Source organism: Pleurodeles waltl, chromosome 12 (genome assembly GCF_031143425.1).
Source record: "Pleurodeles waltl isolate 20211129_DDA chromosome 12, aPleWal1.hap1.20221129, whole genome shotgun sequence".
Classification (NCBI taxonomy): Eukaryota; Metazoa; Chordata; class Amphibia; order Caudata; family Salamandridae; genus Pleurodeles; species Pleurodeles waltl.
This window is the reverse complement of record NC_090451.1, coordinates 691903158-691922776: the sequence shown is the minus strand read 5'-3', so window position 1 is coordinate 691922776 and position 19619 is coordinate 691903158. Positions and strand designations below refer to the sequence as shown.

Here is a 19619-nt window from a genome sequence, read left to right as displayed (position 1 = left end):
TGGCTTTACTAAAACCTATGGTGTTTGGTATCAAACACATTGTCTTAATAAATCCATACTGCTGCCACTAGTGTATTTATTATGACATGCACCCAGAGGGCACCTTAGAGGTTCCCCTTGAAATCAACTAGTCTTTTAGTGTGCTGACTGACCAGTGTCAACCAGCCTGTCTGACCCCCCTTTATGCGAGAGCCAGTGCTCTGAGGTCAGGAAACAATACATGCTCCAGAGAAGGTGTAGGAAGCTGGCTGTTGTGTGGTGTTAACTACACCATATACTAAGTCCAGCTATCCCCTCTTAGTGAAGTGAAGGCAGGGTCTAGAAGCCAGGCTCTCTGTTGGTAGCTGTGGATGAGCAGCCAGGGCTTATCTAAGAGACATACGAAGCTCATGCAATACCACTGTAGTCACACAGCACTCACACACATGAAAGTTGGGAATGCGCTTTTTGTCCAGGGACAACTTTTTTTGTGTATGTATATATGTTCGGTGGCATGTGTAGCTGCAGATACACATGCTATGCATACGTCATCTGCCATCTAGTGTTGGGCACGGAGTGTTACAAGTTGTTTTTCTTGGAAGAAGTATTTTCAAGTCACGGGATAGAGTGACTCCTCTTCGGCTCCATTGTGCATGGGCATCGACTCCATGTTAGATTGTTTTCTTTCCGCCATCTGGTTCGGACGTGTTTCCTTTCGCTCCGATACTTCGAGTCGGAAAAGTTTCAATACTCTAATTCTAGTTGGTATTGTTTCGATCTCGTTCTATCTTCTATTGACACTTCGGTACCGTCGAGTCGAACATCTTTATTCGCCCTTCGGGGCGTCCGCGCCCAACTCGGGCAACCGCGTGGAAACCTCCTGGACCGGACCCCATTCTGCTTTTGTCCTCTGTGCCACGCTAAATTTCCCTACACGGACCAACATCTCGTCTGTAATCTCTGCCTTTCCCAGACCATCGAGAAGAAAATTGCGAGGCCTGCAGATCCTTCCGCTCCAAGAAAACGCTTCGAGACAGAAGAGCACGGAGACTCGAGATGGCATCCAAGAGCACTGAACGTCTCGACGTCAAAGAGGAGGAGATCATGCAGACGGCTGTCTCCGTTTGATGATCTGACTCCGAGCAGGAGTCGGAAGAGGACAGACAGGTCAAGGCAGGACAGCACGTGAGTGTGAGTACACCTGCACATGTCCCAGCCAAGCCCAAATATAAGGCCTTGGGGACTCCACTGCCAGAAGGCCATGGCTCAACCCGAAAACAGACCTTCGCTGACCAACCCACAACTTCAGCACCGAAAAAGGCCAAGCTATCGGACTAGAGCCGAGGCTTTGTCTCCGAGGCCACCAAATATCGATCCTTCAAGTTGAAATCTCAAAAATCATTTTCGGAGCCGAGACCATCCTCGTCCCGACTTTTTTGATACCGAAAAAAAAACAGCTTCACTAATTTACACAGAGGAACATGGACTTTCACAAGCACTCAAAGAAAGCCATAAGGTTACTGAGGAACACTAATAAATGGAAGCAATGGATGAAAGGCAAGCCAGGATTCACATCCATAAAGAGACTGGCAGAATTGTAACAGCACCTCCTCCAAAGCCAAAGAGGAAATTAGCCTTTCAGGAAGAATTGGACACTGCTCAGCCTCCAGCTAAAGTGGCAAGAACCTAAGAGAAATCTCCACCTCCTCAATTTTCTCCTCCTTACTCTCCTCAATTACTTATTTTTCTCCCTGCTAGTCCTACACCTATGCAGTCACCAGTACACATTCGATTTGCAGCAGGGCAGTGTGGATCCATGGGATCTTTATGATACAGACCCCATTCCAGACAATAACCCAGATTGCTATCGCTCTAAGCCTTCACCACCAGAGGATAGTACAGGCTACACTCCGGTCATAGCTAGGGCGGCGATTGTAAAAAAAAAAAAATGGAAAAAGACTGACAGAGCAAAAGGCATGGGTGCCTTGTATACCACGCAATACGGGGGATCCTTTTGTAAACCCCAATACAGAGGTGGATTTAGAGCCCAAACAACTGAGGCATCCACCTCACAAACAGTCGTCCTACCAACCTCAATATCAACGAGGTGGTTTCAAAAGTACTTAGAGCCAGTACCCCAGAGGCAGGGGAAAATATCAGGCAGCAAAACAAGTCTCACAACAAACAAAGCAGTGACTTGAGCCATTCCTTCCCAGTTCACACCTCACTTGTGGGGGGGGGAAACTGCAAAGGTTCCACAACAATTGGCTACCCATTACCACAGACAGCTGGGTATTATCAATTATCCGCAATGGCTATTGCATAGAATTGACACAAACTCCACCAGATATTCCACCAAAACCACACAACCTCTCCACACAACATATCTCCCTCTTGCAAAAGGAAGTAAAATCTCTATTACTCAAACAAGCAATAGAGGCAGTGCCACAAAATCAAATAGGAACAGGAGTTTACTCACTGCGTTTCCTCATTCCCAGAAAGGATGGAACCTTAAGGCCAATATTAGATCTCAGAACCCTCAATATTTTCATCCTGTCAGAACAGTTTCACATGGTAACACTACAGGATGTCCCACTACTTCAACAACATGATTTTATGGCAACATTAGACCTCAAAGATGCGTATATTCAAATACCCATCCATCCAGCGCACAGAAAATATCTCAGGTTTGTCATTCAAGAAAAATATTATCAGTTCAAAGTGTTACCCTTCGGAATAATAATGACAGTTCCCAGAGTATTCACAAAATGCCTGGCGGTAGTTGCAGCCTACCTAAGAAGGCAACACATTCATGTCTTTCCATATCTGGACGATTGGCTAATAAAATCCAACAGTCATACACAGTGTCAAAACCATACGCATTATGTAATACAAACCCTACACACCCTAGGGTTCTCCATAAACTACCAAAAATCCCACCTACAACCTGCACAAATTCAACAGTATTTAGGAGCAACACTAAATACAGAAACAGCGTTCGCAAGCCCAAGTCCACAAAATACAAGCATTTCTCAATATATTGCCACAAATACAGCCAGCCCAACAGTACACTGTCAAATTCGTCAAACTATTGGGCATGATGGCATCCTGTATTGCCATTGTCCCACATGCAAGACTAAACATGCTGCCTTTACAACAGTGCCTTGCACAGCAATGGTCACAGGCACAGGGTCAACTTCAAGATCTAGTGTTGATAGACCTCCAAACATACATGTCCCTTCAGTGGTGGAATTCTGCAAACGTAAACAAAGGGTGGCCATTTCAAGACCCCGTGCCTCTGACCGTACTTGCAACAGGTGCTTCAATGATTGGCTGGGAAGCTCACCTCAACAATCACAACATTCAAGGACAATGGGACGCCTAACACAAACAGTTACACATAAATCACTTGAAGTTGCTAGCTGTATTCCTAGCACTCAAAGCTTTTCAGCCTCTTCTCACTCACAAGAATATCCTTATCAAAACAGACAACATGACAACCATGTATTACCTAAACAAAAAAGGAGGGACCCAATCATCCCAACTCTCCCTCCTAACTCAAAAAATTTGGCAATGGGCAATCAGCAACAAAATTCACCTGGTAGCACAATACATTCCAGGGATACGCAACCAATTGGCAGATGTTCTCGTCAAAGATCAGCAACAAACACACGAATGGGAGATTCACCCTCAAGTGCTTTAACTATACTTTCAACAATGGGGAACACCAGACAGATCTGTTCGCCACCAGCGAAAATGCAAAATGCTATAACTTAGCATCCAGGTACCCACATCCCCTATCCAAGGGGAATGCTCTATGGATAAATTGGTCAGGGATATTTTCTTAAGCTTTCCCCCCTCTCCAGCACGTTCCATTTCTAGTTAACAAACTGCTTCAAAACACGCTCAAACTGATACTCATAGCGCCAACGTGGGCACATCTACCCTGGTACACAACACTATTAGACCTGTCAGTAGTACCACATATCAAACTCCCAAACAGACCAGATCTGTTAACACTAAACAAACATCAGATCTGGCATCCAAATCCCAACATACTCAATCTAGCGATTTGGCTCCTGAGGTCATAGAATTTGGGTATCTACAACTACCAACTGAATGTATGGAGGTAATTAAACAAGCAAGAAAACCCACTACCAGGCAGTGTTATGCCAACAAATGGAAAAGATTTGTGCATTACTGTCAATCTAAACAAATTACCCCTGTGTCAGCATCAATACAAGACATTGTATGTTATTTGCTTCATTTGCAAAAAGCAAATTTAGCTTTCTCCTCCATAAAAATACATCTCACTGCAATCTCCGCGTACTTGCAAAATATACAGCGCAGCTCTTTATTTCGAGTTCCTGTTATTAAAGCCTTCATGGAAGGATTAAAACGCATCATCCCACCTAGAACGCCTCCAGCGCCTTCGTGGAATCTAAACATAGTGCTCACACGACTTATGAGACCACCATTTGAACCTATGCACTCATGCCAGATTCAATACCTAACATGGAAAGTTGCCTTCCTAGTCGCAGTCACTTCATTGCAAAGAGTTACTGAAATTCAAGCTTTCACAATTGAAGAACCGTTGATACAAGTACACAGGCATAAAGTCATACTACGAACTAACCATAAATTTCTTCCAAAAGTTGTCACCTTTTCATATCAATCAAACAGTGGAACTACCAGTCTTCTTCCCACAGCCAGATTCTGTGGCAGAAAGAGCCCTGCATACATTAGATATTAAAAGAGCCGTAATGTATTACATAGAACAAAATCATTTAGAAAAACTAAACAGTTATTTGTGGCTTTCCAAAAACCACCTACTGGTAACCCCATTTCAGAACAAGGTTTAGCAAGGTGGATAGTAAAATGTATCCAAACATGTTACCTAAAAGCTAAAAGGTAGCTCTTAGTTGCACCTAAAGCACATTCCACAAAGAAAAAAGGGGCTACAATGGCTTTCTTAGGAAATATACCAATTGCTAAAATCTGTAAAGCAGCTACTTGGTCAAAACCACATATATTTACCAAACATTACTGTGTAGATGTGTTAGCAGCGCAGCAAGCCACAGTAGGCCAAGCTGTACTAAGAACATTATTTCAAACAACTTCAACTCCTACAGGCTAACCACCGCTTTTATGGGAGGAAAAACTGCTTTGTAGTCTATGCATAGCATGTGTATCTGCAGCTGCACATGCCACCGAACGGAAAATGTCACTTACCCAGTGTCGGCACCCTTGAGGTAGCACAGGCGCAGGCTGCAGTTTCCATCCAAGACACCGACATTAGAACGCATGCAAGTTCTCAAACACACATGCAAGCCTACGACTAGACAATGTCCATCTAAAAATACGGACCCACTTTCAGCATCAACACAAGATACTGTATGCAACTTACTTCATTTACAAAAGTCAAATTTAGCTTTCTCATCTATTAAAATTCATCTTACTGCAATATCAGCATATTTGCATACTATACAACTTACCTCTCTTTAGAGTCCCATTTATCAAAGCCTTCATGGAAGGACTAAAACGTATTATTTCACCTAAAACACCACCTGTTCCTGCTTGGAATCTGTATATTGTACTCACAATACTAATGGGCCACCCTTTTGAACCCTTGCATTCCTGTGAGATTCAGTTTTTAACCTGAAAAGTTGCTTTCCTAGTAGCAATTACTTCATTAAGAAGTTAATGAAATACAGGCATTTACTCTTGAGGAACCTTTTTTCCAAGTACACAAACATAAAGTTGTACTTAGAATTAATCTAAAATTTTTGCCAAAAGTTTTATCACATTTTCAAATAAACCAAACTGTGGAATTGCCAGTCTTCTTCCCACAGCCAGATTCAACTGCAGAAAGAAAGAGCCCTTCACACTCTTGACCTTAAAAGAACTCTAATGTATTATGAATTTAGGAAAACTAAACAGCTTTTCGTTGCCTTGGTTGCACTGGTAGCTGGTTCCTCTTGGTCCTGGGGGCTGCGGGTGCAGTGCTTGGTCCAGGTGTTCGGTTCCTTTGTTACCAGGCAGTCGCGGTCAGGGGGAACCTCTGGATCCTCTCTGCAGGCGTCGCTGTGGAGGTGCAGGGGGGTCGCCTTAGGGTGTCCACGTCGTTGGAGTCGCCAAGGAGTCCTCTCTGCTGTGTTGGTTGTCCTGACCTTGAGCCTGGGGCGTCAGGTGCAGAGTGAGAAGACTCACGATTCGGACGGGAAGTGAGAGTCTCTTTAAAGTTGTTTAAAAGTTGCCAGTTTGTTGCTGTTTCTGAACAGTGCCCCTGTTCTCGGGTGGTTCTTGGTCCTTTGGATGCAGGGCATTCGTCTGAGTCCTCAGAGGTCGCTGTTCCCACTGGATGCGTCGCTGTGCAGGTTCTTTGAGTCTGGAGACAGGCCGGTAGGGCTGAGGCCAAGTCATTTGTCATCTGTTGTCTCTGTGGGGCCTTCAGGTCAGCAGTCCTTCTTGTTGAGGTTGCAGGAATCTGATTTCCTGGGATCCGGGGAGCCCCTAAATACCTAATTTAGGGGTGTGTTTAGGTCCTGGGGGGGGCAGTAGACAATGGCTACTGTCCTGGAGGATGGCTACACCCTGTTTGTGCCTCCTCACTGAAGGGAGGGGGGCACATCCCTAATCCTATTGGCGGAATCCTCCAAAACCAAGATGGAGGATTTCTAAAGGCAGGGGTCACCTCCGCGCAGGGCACCTTAGGGGCTATCCTGACTGGTAGGTGACTCCTGTTGTAACTGCAACAGGGAGCCATTTTCCTACACTGCCTATCTTCAAAATCGAATAGGACTCAAAAGTTGTTACACCTCAGGTTCCTCCAGCACCCCAACCCCCCCACCCTTCCCAACCATAACATTGTCCTTATTAGACTCAAGGGTCCCCCATGTGAGCTTCCTCGCTCATCCCCAATTCTGTTTGTCATGGAAGGTGGCATTCAAAGTTGCCAGTACCTCACTCAGGCGTGTTAGTGAGCTCCTGGCTTTAATCTTAGAAGAAAATTTTTCCCAAATACAGACAGAGTTGTTCTTCGTGCTAATACTAAATTCCTACCCAAGGTAGTTTCAGTTTCACCTCAATCCATTGAGATCCCAGTTTTTTCCCCCGCAAACAGGTTCTCTTGCAGAAAGAGCTCTCATACCTTAGATGTTAACAGAGCTCATATTCTGCATAGATAGAACTAAAACCTTTTGAAAAACAAAAAACTCTTAGTAGCCTTTTCTCCACCTAATAAAGGCAACCTTTTATCCAAATCGGGTATAGCCAGATATATTAAACTTGCTACATTAAGGCCAGGAGACCTTTACCTGTTCCTCACGGAGCACTCTCCACTCGTAAAAAGGAAGCTACTATGGCCTTTCCTGGAAACATTCCCATAGCTGACATTTGTAAGGCAGTTACGTGATCTACATCACACACCTAGACCAGGCTCTACTGTGTTGATGTTTTCGCATACCAACAAGACATTGTAGATCAGGCAGTGCTATTACCATTTATCAGACTGCCACAACTCCCACAGGCTCGCCACCACTTTTAAGGAGGGACTGCTTTATAGTCTAGAGCTTTTGTATTTATAGCCACACATGCCATCAAACTGATTGTTACCAAGTAAGCATCTGTTCGTGGCATGGAGTGCTGTATATTCACATGCATCCTCCCTCCTCCCTAGACGCCTGTGGCCCCTTCAGTTACACCTTGTACATTTGTTCTTTGTATGGAAATCTTTCCTCACACTTACCTTTCACTCCTTTTAAATCCGCCTATGGGAAAACTATCTAACAATGAAGTGAATGCCCATGCGCAATATCGAGAGGAGTCATCACTCGACCTCATGACTGAAAAACTTCTTTGAAGGAAAAACTTGCAGAACTCCAGACCCAACGCTAGATGGCAGGAGTATGCAGAGCATGTGAGCCTATAGCACTACATGCCACGAACAGATGCTTAAAGAGTAAGTAACATAATCGTTTTATTATTGTACTTATTGCACAGAAATAAGATGCATTTATTGTGCTAGCTAGCTTTAGGTCGAGTGGTACTGCATATGCATCTTGTAATTGGTTACTACTGCTGCACCTAATTGTAACATGTGAACTCAAACAGCACCAGGAACAGAGTGTAGGAAGTTGGCTCTGTATGTGCGATTTCAAAGTAAGGAATAGCATGCACAGAGTCCAAGGGTTCCCCTTAGAGGTAAAATAGTGGTAAAAAGAGATAATACTAATGCTCTATTTTGTGGTAGTGTGGTCGAGCAGTAGGCTTATCCAAGGAGTAGTGTTAAGCATTTGTTGTACATACACATAGACAATAAATGAGGTACACACACTCAGAGACAAATCCAGCCAATAGGTTTTGTATAGAAAAATATCTTTTCTTAGTTTATTTTAAGAACCGCAGGTTCAAATTTAACATGTAATATCTTGTTTGAAAGGTATTGCAGGTAAGTACATTAGGAACTTTGATTCATTTCAATTGCATGTATACTTTTCAAGTTATTCACAAATAGCTATTTTAAAAGTGGACACTTAGTGCAATTTTCACAGTTCCTGGGGGAGGTAAGTTTTTGTTAGTTTTACCAGGTAAGTACGACACTTACAGGGTTCAGTTCTTGGTCCAAGGTAGCCCACCGTTGGGGGTTCAGAGCAACCCCAAAGTTACCACACCAGCAGCTCAGGGCCAGTCAGGTGCAGAGTTCAAAGTGGTGCCCAAAACGCATAGGCTTCAATGGAGAGAAGGGGGTGCCCCGGTTCCAGTCTGCCAGCAGGTAAGTACCCGCGTCTTCGGAGGGCAGACCAGGGGGGTTTTGTAGGGCACCGGGGGGGACACAAGCCCACACAGAAATTTCACCCTCAGCGGCGCGGGGGCGGCCGGGTGCAGTGTTAGAACAAGCGTCGGGTTTGCAATGGAAGTCAATGAGAGATCAAGGGATCTCTTCAGCGCTGCAGGCAGGCAAGGGGGGGCTTCCTCGGGGAAACCTCCACTTGGGCAAGGGAGAGGGACTCCTGGGGGTCACTTCTGCAGTGAAAGTTCGGTCCTTCAGGTCCTGGGGGCTGCGGGTGCAGGGTCTTTTCCAGGCGTCGGGACTTAGGTTTCAGAGAGTCGCGGTCAGGGGAAGCCTCGGGATTCCCTCTGCAGGCGGCGCTGTGGGGGCTCAGGGGGGACAGGTTTTGGTACTCACAGTCGTAGAGTAGTCCGGGGGTCCTCCCTGAGGTGTTGGTTCTCCACCAGCCGAGTCGGGGTCGCCGGGTGCAGTGTTGCAAGTCTCACGCTTCTTGCGGGGAGATTGCAGGGGTCTTTAAAGCTGCTCCTTTGGATAAAGTTGCAGTCATTTTGGAGCAGGTCCGCTGTCCTCGGGAGTTTCTTGTCGTCGTCGAAGCAGGGCAGTCCTCAGAGGATTCAGAGGTCGCTGGTCCCTTTGGAAGGCGTCGCTGGAGCAGAGTTCTTTGGAAGGCAGGAGACAGGCCGGTGAGTTTCTGGAGCCAAGGCAGTTGTTGTCTTCTGGTCTTCCTCTGCAGGGGTTTTCAGCTAGGCAGTCCTTCTTCTTGTTGCAGGAATCTGATTTCTAGGTTCAGGGAGAGCCCTTAAATACTAAATTTAAGGGCGTGTTTAGGTCTGGGGGGGTTAGTAGCCAATGGCTACTAGCCCTGAGGGTGGGTACACCCTCTTTGTGCCTCCTCCCAAGGGGAGGGGGTCACATTCCTATCCCTATTAGGGGAATCCTCCTTCTACAAGATGGAGGATTTCTAAAAGTCAGAGTCACCTCAGCTCAGGACACCTTAGGGGCTGTCCTGACTGGCCAGTGACTCCTCCTTGTTTTTCTCATTATCTCTCCTGGACTTGCCGCCAAAAGTGGGGGCTGGGTCCAGGAGGCGGGCATCTCCACTAGCTGGAGTGCCCTGGGGCATTGTAACACGAAGCTTGAGCCTTTGAAGCTCACTGCTAGGTGTTACAGTTCCTGCAGGGGGGAGGTGTGAAGCACCTCCACCCAGAGCAGGCTTTGTTTCTGTCCTCAGAGAGCACAAAGGCTCTCACCGCATGAGGTCAGACACTCGTCTCTCAGCAGCAGGCTGGCACAGACCAGTCAGTCCTGCACTGAACAATTGGGTAAAATACAGGGGGTATCTCTAAGATGCCCTCTGTGTGCATTTTTTAATAAATCCAACACTGGCATCAGTGTGGGTTTATTATTCTGAGAAGTTTGATACTAAACTTCCCAGTATTCAGTGTAGCCATTATGGAGCTGTGGAGTTCGTTTTTGACAGACTCCCAGCCCATATACTCTTATGGCTACCCTGTACTTACAATGTCTAAGGTTTTGCTTAGACACTGTAGGGGCATAGTGCTCATACACATATGCCCTCACCTATGGTATAGTGCACCCTGCCTTAGGGCTGTAAGGCCTACTGGAGGGGTGACTGATCTATACTGCATAGGCAGTGTGAGGTTGGCATGGCACCCTGAGGGGAGTGCCATGTCGACTTACTCGTTTTGTTCTCATCAGCACACACAAGCTGGCAAGCAGTGTGTCTGTGCTGAGTGAGGGGTCCCCAGGGTGGCATAAGATATGCTGCAGCCCTTAGAGACCTTCCCTGGCATCAGGGCCCTTGGTACCAGGGGTGCCAGTTACAAGGGACTTACCTGGGTGCCAGGGTTGTGCCAATTGTGGAAACAACTGTACATTTTAGGTGAAAGAACACTGGTGCTGGGGCCTGGTTAGCAGGGTCCCAGCACACTTCTCAGTCAAGTCAGCATCAGTATCAGGCAAAAAGTGGGGGGTAACTGCAACAGGGAGCCATTTCTTTACACAGAGCCTTGAGTTATTTGCCATGTAGACTTGGCAGATGTGCGATCTTAATTTTAGGAGATGTTTGATTTGCAGGACTGGCAGCGACACTTGCATATTTTTCTTAGATTTTTAATAATCCTTGTTAATGGTGTTTGCTCATTTTAAATTTAGAATTAAAGTTGTTAGCCTGTCGTGTTCCTGATTTCGGTTTTTTCTAATTTCTTTCTTTTTATTTTGTTCCTAATTGACATTAGGGGAGAGCGAAGGTTCGAAAAACCAGCCCGGCGTGCCGATGGAGGTATGCTTTGATGTATAATTATACCATTGATAAAACTGGCATAACAGAAATGTGTGGTTCAGTTTAATAAGCTCTTCAATTATAGTCTCACTTTCAGTTGCTTGGAAGGAGGTGGGGTGGGGTGGGGTGGGGGGTAAAAGGCAATAGGCAAGTTTTTATTGATAACAGTTCTAATTTGTTATGTAGTCCCATTAGAATGGACCTTTATTGCACTGGAGGTATGATAAGGCCTATTAAATTCGAATGTCGCATTGAAAGCTGTTAATTTTGGCAGTGCCCTGTATTTAGAGTCATGGAGAAACAATGTCTGTCATAGTTCAAATGACAGCCTGTAAGTTCAAGTTGTGCTTTGTATTTATCATACTGGTATATCCTCGTTTGTTAGCACATTTAAGACATAAGCCTAGTTTTGCCATTGAGTGAACATTATCTCCTCTTTGTGTGATAGGTTTGCTCTTGTTTATTTTAACTGGGGCACATACACAGGCTTGATATTTCCTCTCCAACCCTCAGCTCGACACACTGTCGGCCTCTCTTCAAGCAATTCATAACACACTGGAAGGGGTCTGGTAGAGTAGTACAGTAGCTGTTAACTGAACACAATTATTTTTAGTCTCCACCCCTTTGCCACCTACACTGTTTACAAAGAAATCTATCTCTGCTGTCTTCATGTTTTATTTTATTTTGGCAGGTTATTTTACCATGCTCCTCGCTGACTATAACAAACATTCTTTGTTTTGCGGAGTTAAGTCTCTTCTAGTTTCACATGCTGCACATATTTTCACAATCAAGTTGATAGGTCCTCAAGTGCTGGTTTACAAAACTTATTTTCCTACTCATGGTACTAGTCTACTTAAGTGGAGCCTGCATGGCTCATTGAGCATTGTAGGAAGTTGGCTCTGTATGTGCTATTTCAAAGTAAGGAATAGTATGCACAGAGTCCAAGGGTTCCCCTTAGAGGTAAGATAGTGGCAAAAAGAGATAATACTAATGCTCTATTTTGTGGTAGTGTGGTCGAGCAGTAGGCTTATCAAAGGAGTAGTGTTAAGCATTTGTTGTACATACACACAGGCAATAAATGAGGAACACACACTCAGAGACAAATCCAGCCAATAGGTTTTGTTATAGAAAAATATATTTTCTTAGTTTATTTTAAGAACCACAGGTTCAAATTCTACATGTAATATCTCATTTGAAAGGTATTGCAGGTAAGTACTTTAGGAACTTTGAATAATCACAGAAGCTTATATACTTTTTACATAAAACACAATAAGCTGTTTTAAAAGTGGACACAGTGCAATTTTCACAGTTCCTGGGGGAGGTAAAGTATTGTTAGTTTTCACAGGTAAGTAAGTCACTTACAGGTTTCAATTTTGGGTCCAAGGTAGCCCACCGTTGGGGGTTCAGAGCAACCCCAAAGTTATCACACCAGCAGCTCAGGGCCGGTCAGGTGCAAAGGTCAAAGAGGTGCCCAAAACACATAGGCTTCAATGGAGAGAAGGGGGTGCCCCGGTTCCAGTCTGCCAGCAGGTAAGTACCCGCGTCTTCGGAGGGCAGACCAGGGGGGTTTTGTAGGGCACCGGGGTGGACATGAGTCAGCACAAAAAGTACATCCTCAGCAGCGCGGGGGCAGCCGGGTGCAGTGTGGGAACACGCGTCGGGTTTCCAATAGTTTCCTATGGGAGACCAAGGGGTCTCTTCAGCGATGCAGGCAAGGGAGGGGCTCCTCGGGGTAGCCACCACCTGGGCAAGGGAGAGGGCCTCCTGGGGTCACTCCTGCACCGGAGTTCCGTTCCTTCAGGTGCTGGGGGCTGCGGGTGCAGGGTCTTTTCCAGCCGTCGGGAAATGGAGTTCAGGCGGTCAGGGGGAGCCTCGGGATTCCCTCTGCAGGCGTCGCTGTGGGGGCTCAGGGGGGACAACTTTGGTTACTCACAGTCTTGGAGTCGCCGGAGGGTCCTCCCTGAGGTGTTGGTTCTCCACCAGTCGAGTCGGGGTCGCCGGGTGCAGTGTTGCAAGTCTCACGCTTCTTGCGGGGAGTTGCAGGGGTCTTTAAATCTGCTCCTTGAAACAAAGTTGCAGTTCTTTTGGAGCAGTACCGCTGTCCTCTGGAGTTTCTTGTCTTTCTTGAAGCAGGGCAGTCCTCAGAGGATTCAGAGGTCGCTGGTCCCTTGGAAAGCGTCGCTGGAGCAGGTTTCTTTGGAAGGCAGGAGACAGGCCGGTGAGTCTGGGGCCAAAGCAGTTGGTGTCTTCTGTTCTTCCTCTGCAGGGGTTTTTCAGCTCAGCAGTCCTCTTCTTGTAGTTTCAGGAATCTGAATTCTTAAGTTCAGGGAAGCCCTTAAATACTGAATTTAAGGGCGTGTTTAGGTCTGGAGGGTTAGTAGCCAATGGCTACTAGCCCTGAGGGTGGGTACACCCTCTTTGTGCCTCCTCCCAAGGGGAGGGGGTCACAATCCTATCCCTATTGGGGGAATCCTCCATCTGCAAGATGGAGGATTTCTAAAAGTCAGTCACCTCAGCTCAGGACACCTTAGGGGCTGTCCTGACTGGTCAGTGACTCCTCCTTGTTTTTCTCATTATCTCTCCTGGACTTGCCACCAAAAGTGGAGGCTGGGTCCAGGGGGCGGGCATCTCCACTAGCTGGAGTGCCCTGGGGCATTGTAACACGAAGCTTGAGCCTTTGAAGCTCACTGCTAGGTGTTACAGTTCCTGCAGGGGGGAGGTGTGAAGCACCTCCACCCAGAGCAGGCTTTGTTTCTGTCCTCAGAGAGCACAAAGGCTCTCACCGCATGAGGTCAGAAACTCGTCTCTCAGCAGCAGGCTGGCACAGACCAGTCAGTCCTGCACTGAACAATTGGGTAAAATACAGGGGGCATCTCTAAGAGGCCCTCTGTGTGCATTTTTTAATAAATCCAACATTGGCATCAGTGTGGGTTTATTATTCTGAGAAGTTTGATACCAAACTTCCCAGTATTCAGTGTAGCCATTATGGAGCTGTGGAGTTCGTTTTTGACAGACTCCCAGACCATATACTCTTATGGCTACCCTGCACTTACAATGTCTAAGGTTTTGCTTAGACACTGTAGGGGCATAGTGCTCATGCACCTATGCCCTCACCTGTGGTATAGTGCACCCTGCCTTAGGGCTGTAAGGCCTGTTAGAGGGGCGACTTACCTATGCCATTGGCAGTGTGAGGTTGGCATGGCACCCTGAGGGGAGTGCCATGTCGACTTAGTCATTTTCTCCCCACCAGCACACACAAGCTGGCAAGCAGTGTGTCTGTGCTGAGTGAGGGGTCCCTAGGGTGGCATAAGACATGCTGCAGCCCTTAGAGACCTTCCCTGGCATCAGGGCCCTTGGTACCAGGGGTACCAGTTACAAGGGACTTACCTAGGTGCCAGGTTGTGCCAACTGTGGAAACAATGGTACATTTTAGGTGAAAGAACACAGGTGCTGGGGCCTGGTTAGCAGGGTCCCAGCACACTTCTCAGTCAAGTCAGCATCAGTATCAGGCAAAAAGTGGGGGGTAACTGCAACAGGGAGCCATTTCTTTACAATCATCATCCCAGAATGCCCCCTTATGTGATCTTAATCTTAGATTCTTTTTTTCCATTATTGGGCTTGGAACGGGCATCAAGTAAGCTCTCGATTTTATTTATTTATTTTGAATAATTTGAGGGACCTTGATGAACCGTTATGATCCAGAGTGCATCGGAGGTGATGGTTGGAGCTGGGTCAAGGTTTTCAGGAATATTCTTAAGGAGCCTCTGATGTAGTCAGAGACTGAGAATTTATAAAAGTGAAATCCCTGAGATTCCTAAACACCATTTTGTACTATGACAGCAATCTTTAAGGTCTGCCCTAATTGTCCTTGGACATTCAAATTGAATGACAAATACCCAATAGGTATTTTACATCTGTGTGAAGGTTGCCAAGCAGGTTTTCTTTTTTGGCTGAAAACTGAAGTACTCAAGGGGACAGTCTTATTTGCCTGTGGGCAGTTGTGGATATTTTACATAAGTCTGATTTGGAACTGAAGAGTTAAAAAGCTCTGTCATGGAGGCTTTGGCTTCTCTGAGGAGGGTATCAAGATGGAAGGTCAGAGGGACCCTGCCAAACTGAACTCGGCGATATCACTGTAGAGTCCAAACGTTCAGCTGGGGGGTTGGGGGTGGGGTTAGGAGGGGGGAAGGGGGAGGGGGGAGGGGGGGAACAGACTGATATCCTTTAGTGCCACAAAGTAAAAATGTTCTGGGGCTTCAGATCTGGATATTGAAGTCAAGCTTCAAGCGATGATATTCTGTTGCACAAGCAGAAACTCTTGATGTTGAGAACATCTTCAGTCCAGGAGCCCCTTTACTTCCCATTCTACTTGGTCCAAAGTAAGGTCAAAGGGAAGAAGTTGCCGGAAGGTATCGGCTCGATTTCTGAGGACAGTCTATCTTGAAATGGAAAGAAGAGGCAGGAAGCCTCAAAGGAAGATCCCCAGAGGTGCACAAATGCCTTTGGCACTTACATTGTTGTTCGAAAAAAAAAAAACAAAAAAAAAAAGGAACATGAGGTAGAAATAAATATCGAATATTATTTTGAAGAATCTGTGCAGCACACAGGATTCCTAAACCTGTAAGGGGGAGGTCGAAAAACCTAGATAGAATCTGGAACTTCCTTAATGGAAGGACTGCAGGAGGTTGCTAAGATAGAAAATGAGAAATTCCAATGCACACAGTTGGGCGTAGATACATAGGAAATGGCATTCATCTTTTACAAAGTAAAAAGATACCATACGAGAGGCAGACTCCCCAGAGAAGGAGATGGAATTAAATCCTTCCTGAGCATCCCGACCTAATGACAGATATATGTATCATGTTTTTTTTTTAATTGCAGCAGATGCCTTTGGGGACTCAGATGTAAGTTGAGATCACACGCTTTCTTCTCAAGACAGTGGGCCCAGTTTACAGGAAAATAAGTATTTGCAATCTCCCTAGTATTTCACAGCAGGCTAGGAGGTTTTAGACAGACCACTGAACGCTAAAGCTTTAAAGCCAAGGATAGGAGGAACAATATAGGACATTAGCATAGGATCTTAAGTTAGAGGTTGGAGGCAGTGGATTGGAGGCAGTGGAGAGGAGGATGGAGAGAGCTTCAGTCACTCAGTGGAGGATTGCCAACTCTGGTGCACCTTTGCAAATTGTCACTGTGAACACATTTAATACTTACTGTCACATTTTCCTGAAGAAAACCAAAAAGGACTAAGGCACTGATCAAGGGGAAAAATAATGCCAATTTGTCTGAAATCAGACCTAGACTTTGCGAAAACCGCTACAAAGCAACTGTCGACTGAAACAGTGCTTTGCAGGCACGCTTGGCTTTGCATCTCACAAGAGGTGCAGGGGAACGTCATTGACCATGAAGTTGACCAATGCCTGTAGAGCGTGAAGAAGCAAGACAGAATTAAAGAAAGATGAAAATGTTAAGGTAATAATGCACTACAGCCCATGAAAGGTCCTTTCACGAGGTGGTATGTCAAATAAAGGGACAAGGAAGAACTTTCTTCACCCTTCAATTTCAGAAGCAAGTGACACAAAGCCAGTTCAACCTAGCTGCGCAGTGACAGCAACCACTTAACAAAAACTTTTTGCAGAAGGGTCCTTACAAGAGGCTGCGAATCTAGGTTTGCAGGCCCTTCATCCTCAAATGGCTTTGCCCTTCATATAAGACGTCTGATGAGGATAACTGAGTACCTTGACATCTGGGAGTCGACAGATATAAGCAAATGATGCTAACCTTTTGTGATAGTCTTCTAACCATAGGATCTTTACCTTAGAATATTCCCCAGGTGTCCATCTGGATAATCTTGATCCGTACCTCTGCTGGCTAGTAGGTGGCATTGATCGTCTCTGCGTCAGATGCATCTTCGGCAGGAGGAACATGTGTGGTACCTATATCCCCTTCCCAAATCCGGGAACTTACATCAGTATATTCATTGCCAACTGCGCAGATCCGAAGAGTTACCTTGGTCACTTTTGACCTTTTTTCCAACTTTTGTTGACTGTTTTTTTTAGCATGCCTTTTGTGGAGATTTGCCATACAAGCAGAGCCTTTAATATTAGCACTACCATACATCTCAGAATATTTTCAAGCCCTTGTCCAAGTCTCCCTGATCCCACCTTCGTTTCTTAGCTCATTGTATGTTTCTCTCAGAGAACCCCTCAAAGTTCCCGCCTCTTCACCTAATGGTGCAAAGTCTCCTTAGGCCAGGCCCCTATGAGTTCCAGCCCTTGCAAATTTTCTTTCACTTCTGGGGACACCCTCTATGTTCATACACCACCTTTTTGGCTAACTTGCACCTGTTAGTCTTGCTTCCATGTCTAAGGTCCGAAGGCAATCTGGTACCCCATGATCACTCTATTTTTTTATTTTTTTTGTCACTGCCAAGCCCAATGCCATCTGTCTGCTGCGCCCTGCCTAATCATGCCTGGCCCCCAGATATTATGAATACATTGTTTGGCGGAGACCACTATGCCATACCTCCCCTACGTCGACCTAGGCACTCCACCACTGCAGATCAGTATTGCGGCAGTACTGTACACTCCCATAGGATGTGAAAGAAGGGGCCCATCTGCCCACAGGCACTGAGACAGAGTGCTGCTCCAGTACTGGGGTATCTTTCATAGATTCACATGCTTGAATCATTCCCCGTCGTCGAAGTGGGAGTCCCACAGTACATAGAAAGCAATAAATAGATAAATCCCCCCCCCCCTTTTTTTTTTTTCATTGTAGTCAATGGCAAAAATATATTCACTTTCCTAGCTATCAGCCTCATTAGGAAAGGCCCAAAGTTCAGCCAATCAGGCGAGACCACCCCTTTAGAATCCTCAGCACAGAGGCTCAGTCTCTCAGATTTTCTGCCGCACGTCGTGTGTAAGGGAGTCTCCCTGAGCTCTGCTCAGTTTACTTTCTCTTCAGGAGATATTATTCAGCTTTCACTCTTAGCTTCGCTGTAGTTCTTTCTCCATCATGTCTACAGCTAGAAAAGGTTTGTTTAGACCTTGTGGTACCTGTGGAAAGTTAAGGCTTCATTGTGAAGACCCTCACAAGGACTGCATATACTGTCTCCATCCTGAACATAAGGTCAAGGATTGCAAGATCTGCAGGACATTTCCTAATAAGACTCTCCGAAACAGAGAAGCCAGGCTCCTGCTTTATCTTCAAAAGCAAAAATCCAGAGAAACTTTCTCTGAGGAGGAGGACAGCGATACATCAGTGGCCTCAAGAAAGAGGAAAAGGACTGTAGAGAGCTTCTCCCCCAAGAGCAGTAAGTCAGCTAAGAAGCTGCATGTGTTTAAGGACAGACCTGAGGAACACCCATCAACGTCCAGGGAACATGGTGGTAAGGTTCGTTCTGAGCCATCTACTCCAGCTACCAAATCAAAAAAGCTCAAAAGATCTTCAAGTTCTCTACCACCGTCGACGACCGCATCGTCGACGGCAGGTCTTCCTTCATAGACAACAGCGACTGCCACATTTACAGCTCTGTCGTCACCAATGATTATTACTTCATCTTGTTGTCAGCTTAACCATAACGTCGGTGAGCTTAAAATACGGTCCCTCACCTGCTCACACCTTAAAGATTACAAAGAGACCGTCGGCGGGGAAAAAGGTGAGGTCTCTATCAGCAACTCACTCATCAACGGGTAAGCTCCAAAGCTCATCGTCGACGATCCCACCGACGGACGCATCGACGACGGCGCGACAATCTACTTTGCCATCGAAGCCGTCGCCGATGACTCCAGCTCAGTCGTCGACACCTCTGTCGACACTTGCACCGTCGACGGCAGCTCCGTCGACGCTCGCACCGCCGATGACGACACCGCTAACGGCGGCTCCGTAGACACCTACACCGTCAACGAGAACACCATCGACTAACGTACCGCCGACGACAACTCCGTCAACGGCTCAATTTCCTGAGTCTTTATCCAAACAATATGGAGCATCTCCTTACTTACCTCAAAGGATTCTGCCGATAAAGAGTAAATCTACTCACCTGTTACCTTCTCATACGTCTCCTAGTAAAGTCGCGCCAGTACCCCCGCAGCATCTGTTTGCTGATGAGGAGGAGGAGGATGATATATATTCAGATGACGGTTTTTTCCCGGTGGCACATAGCCCTTCAGAACTACGCATTAAATGTCAGGAGTAGGATGAAGAGGAGAGTGACCAGCTCTATTTAGGTCAACAGCCGCAGAGTCACCTACAACCTCAGGAGCAGACGATCCAGATGCCTGTCTGTTTGATAGCCAATCTTCAGCAGATGATGCAGGACTATTACACTAGATTCCCTCCACCTGGCTCCACTACTCCAGTACAACCTCCACACACGCTGATATCTACTCTGGTCGGCCATCGGATTCTACGGAACCTATCCCAGTTCCTTCATCTGGGCAGGATATTGATCCACCTTCGTCAGAGGACAAGCAGGAGGAAGGTGAAATTCAAGACACTGACTCGCTCATTCAGGAATGGGATGAATATCAGATCCATGTGCCATCC

General features: G+C 46.2%; 1 protein-coding gene across 1 annotated transcript in view; it reads left to right on the top strand.

The window, feature by feature from the left end:
• Nucleotides 1–19619, top strand: part of GIGYF1 (GRB10 interacting GYF protein 1) — a 656843-nt gene that overhangs the window by 168654 nt on the left and 468570 nt on the right. Inside the window, exon 9 of the mRNA XM_069215543.1 lies at nucleotides 11029–11072. Coding sequence (XP_069071644.1) covers nucleotides 11029–11072 — 44 coding nt within the window. The remainder of the gene's footprint in view (nucleotides 1–11028; nucleotides 11073–19619) is intronic.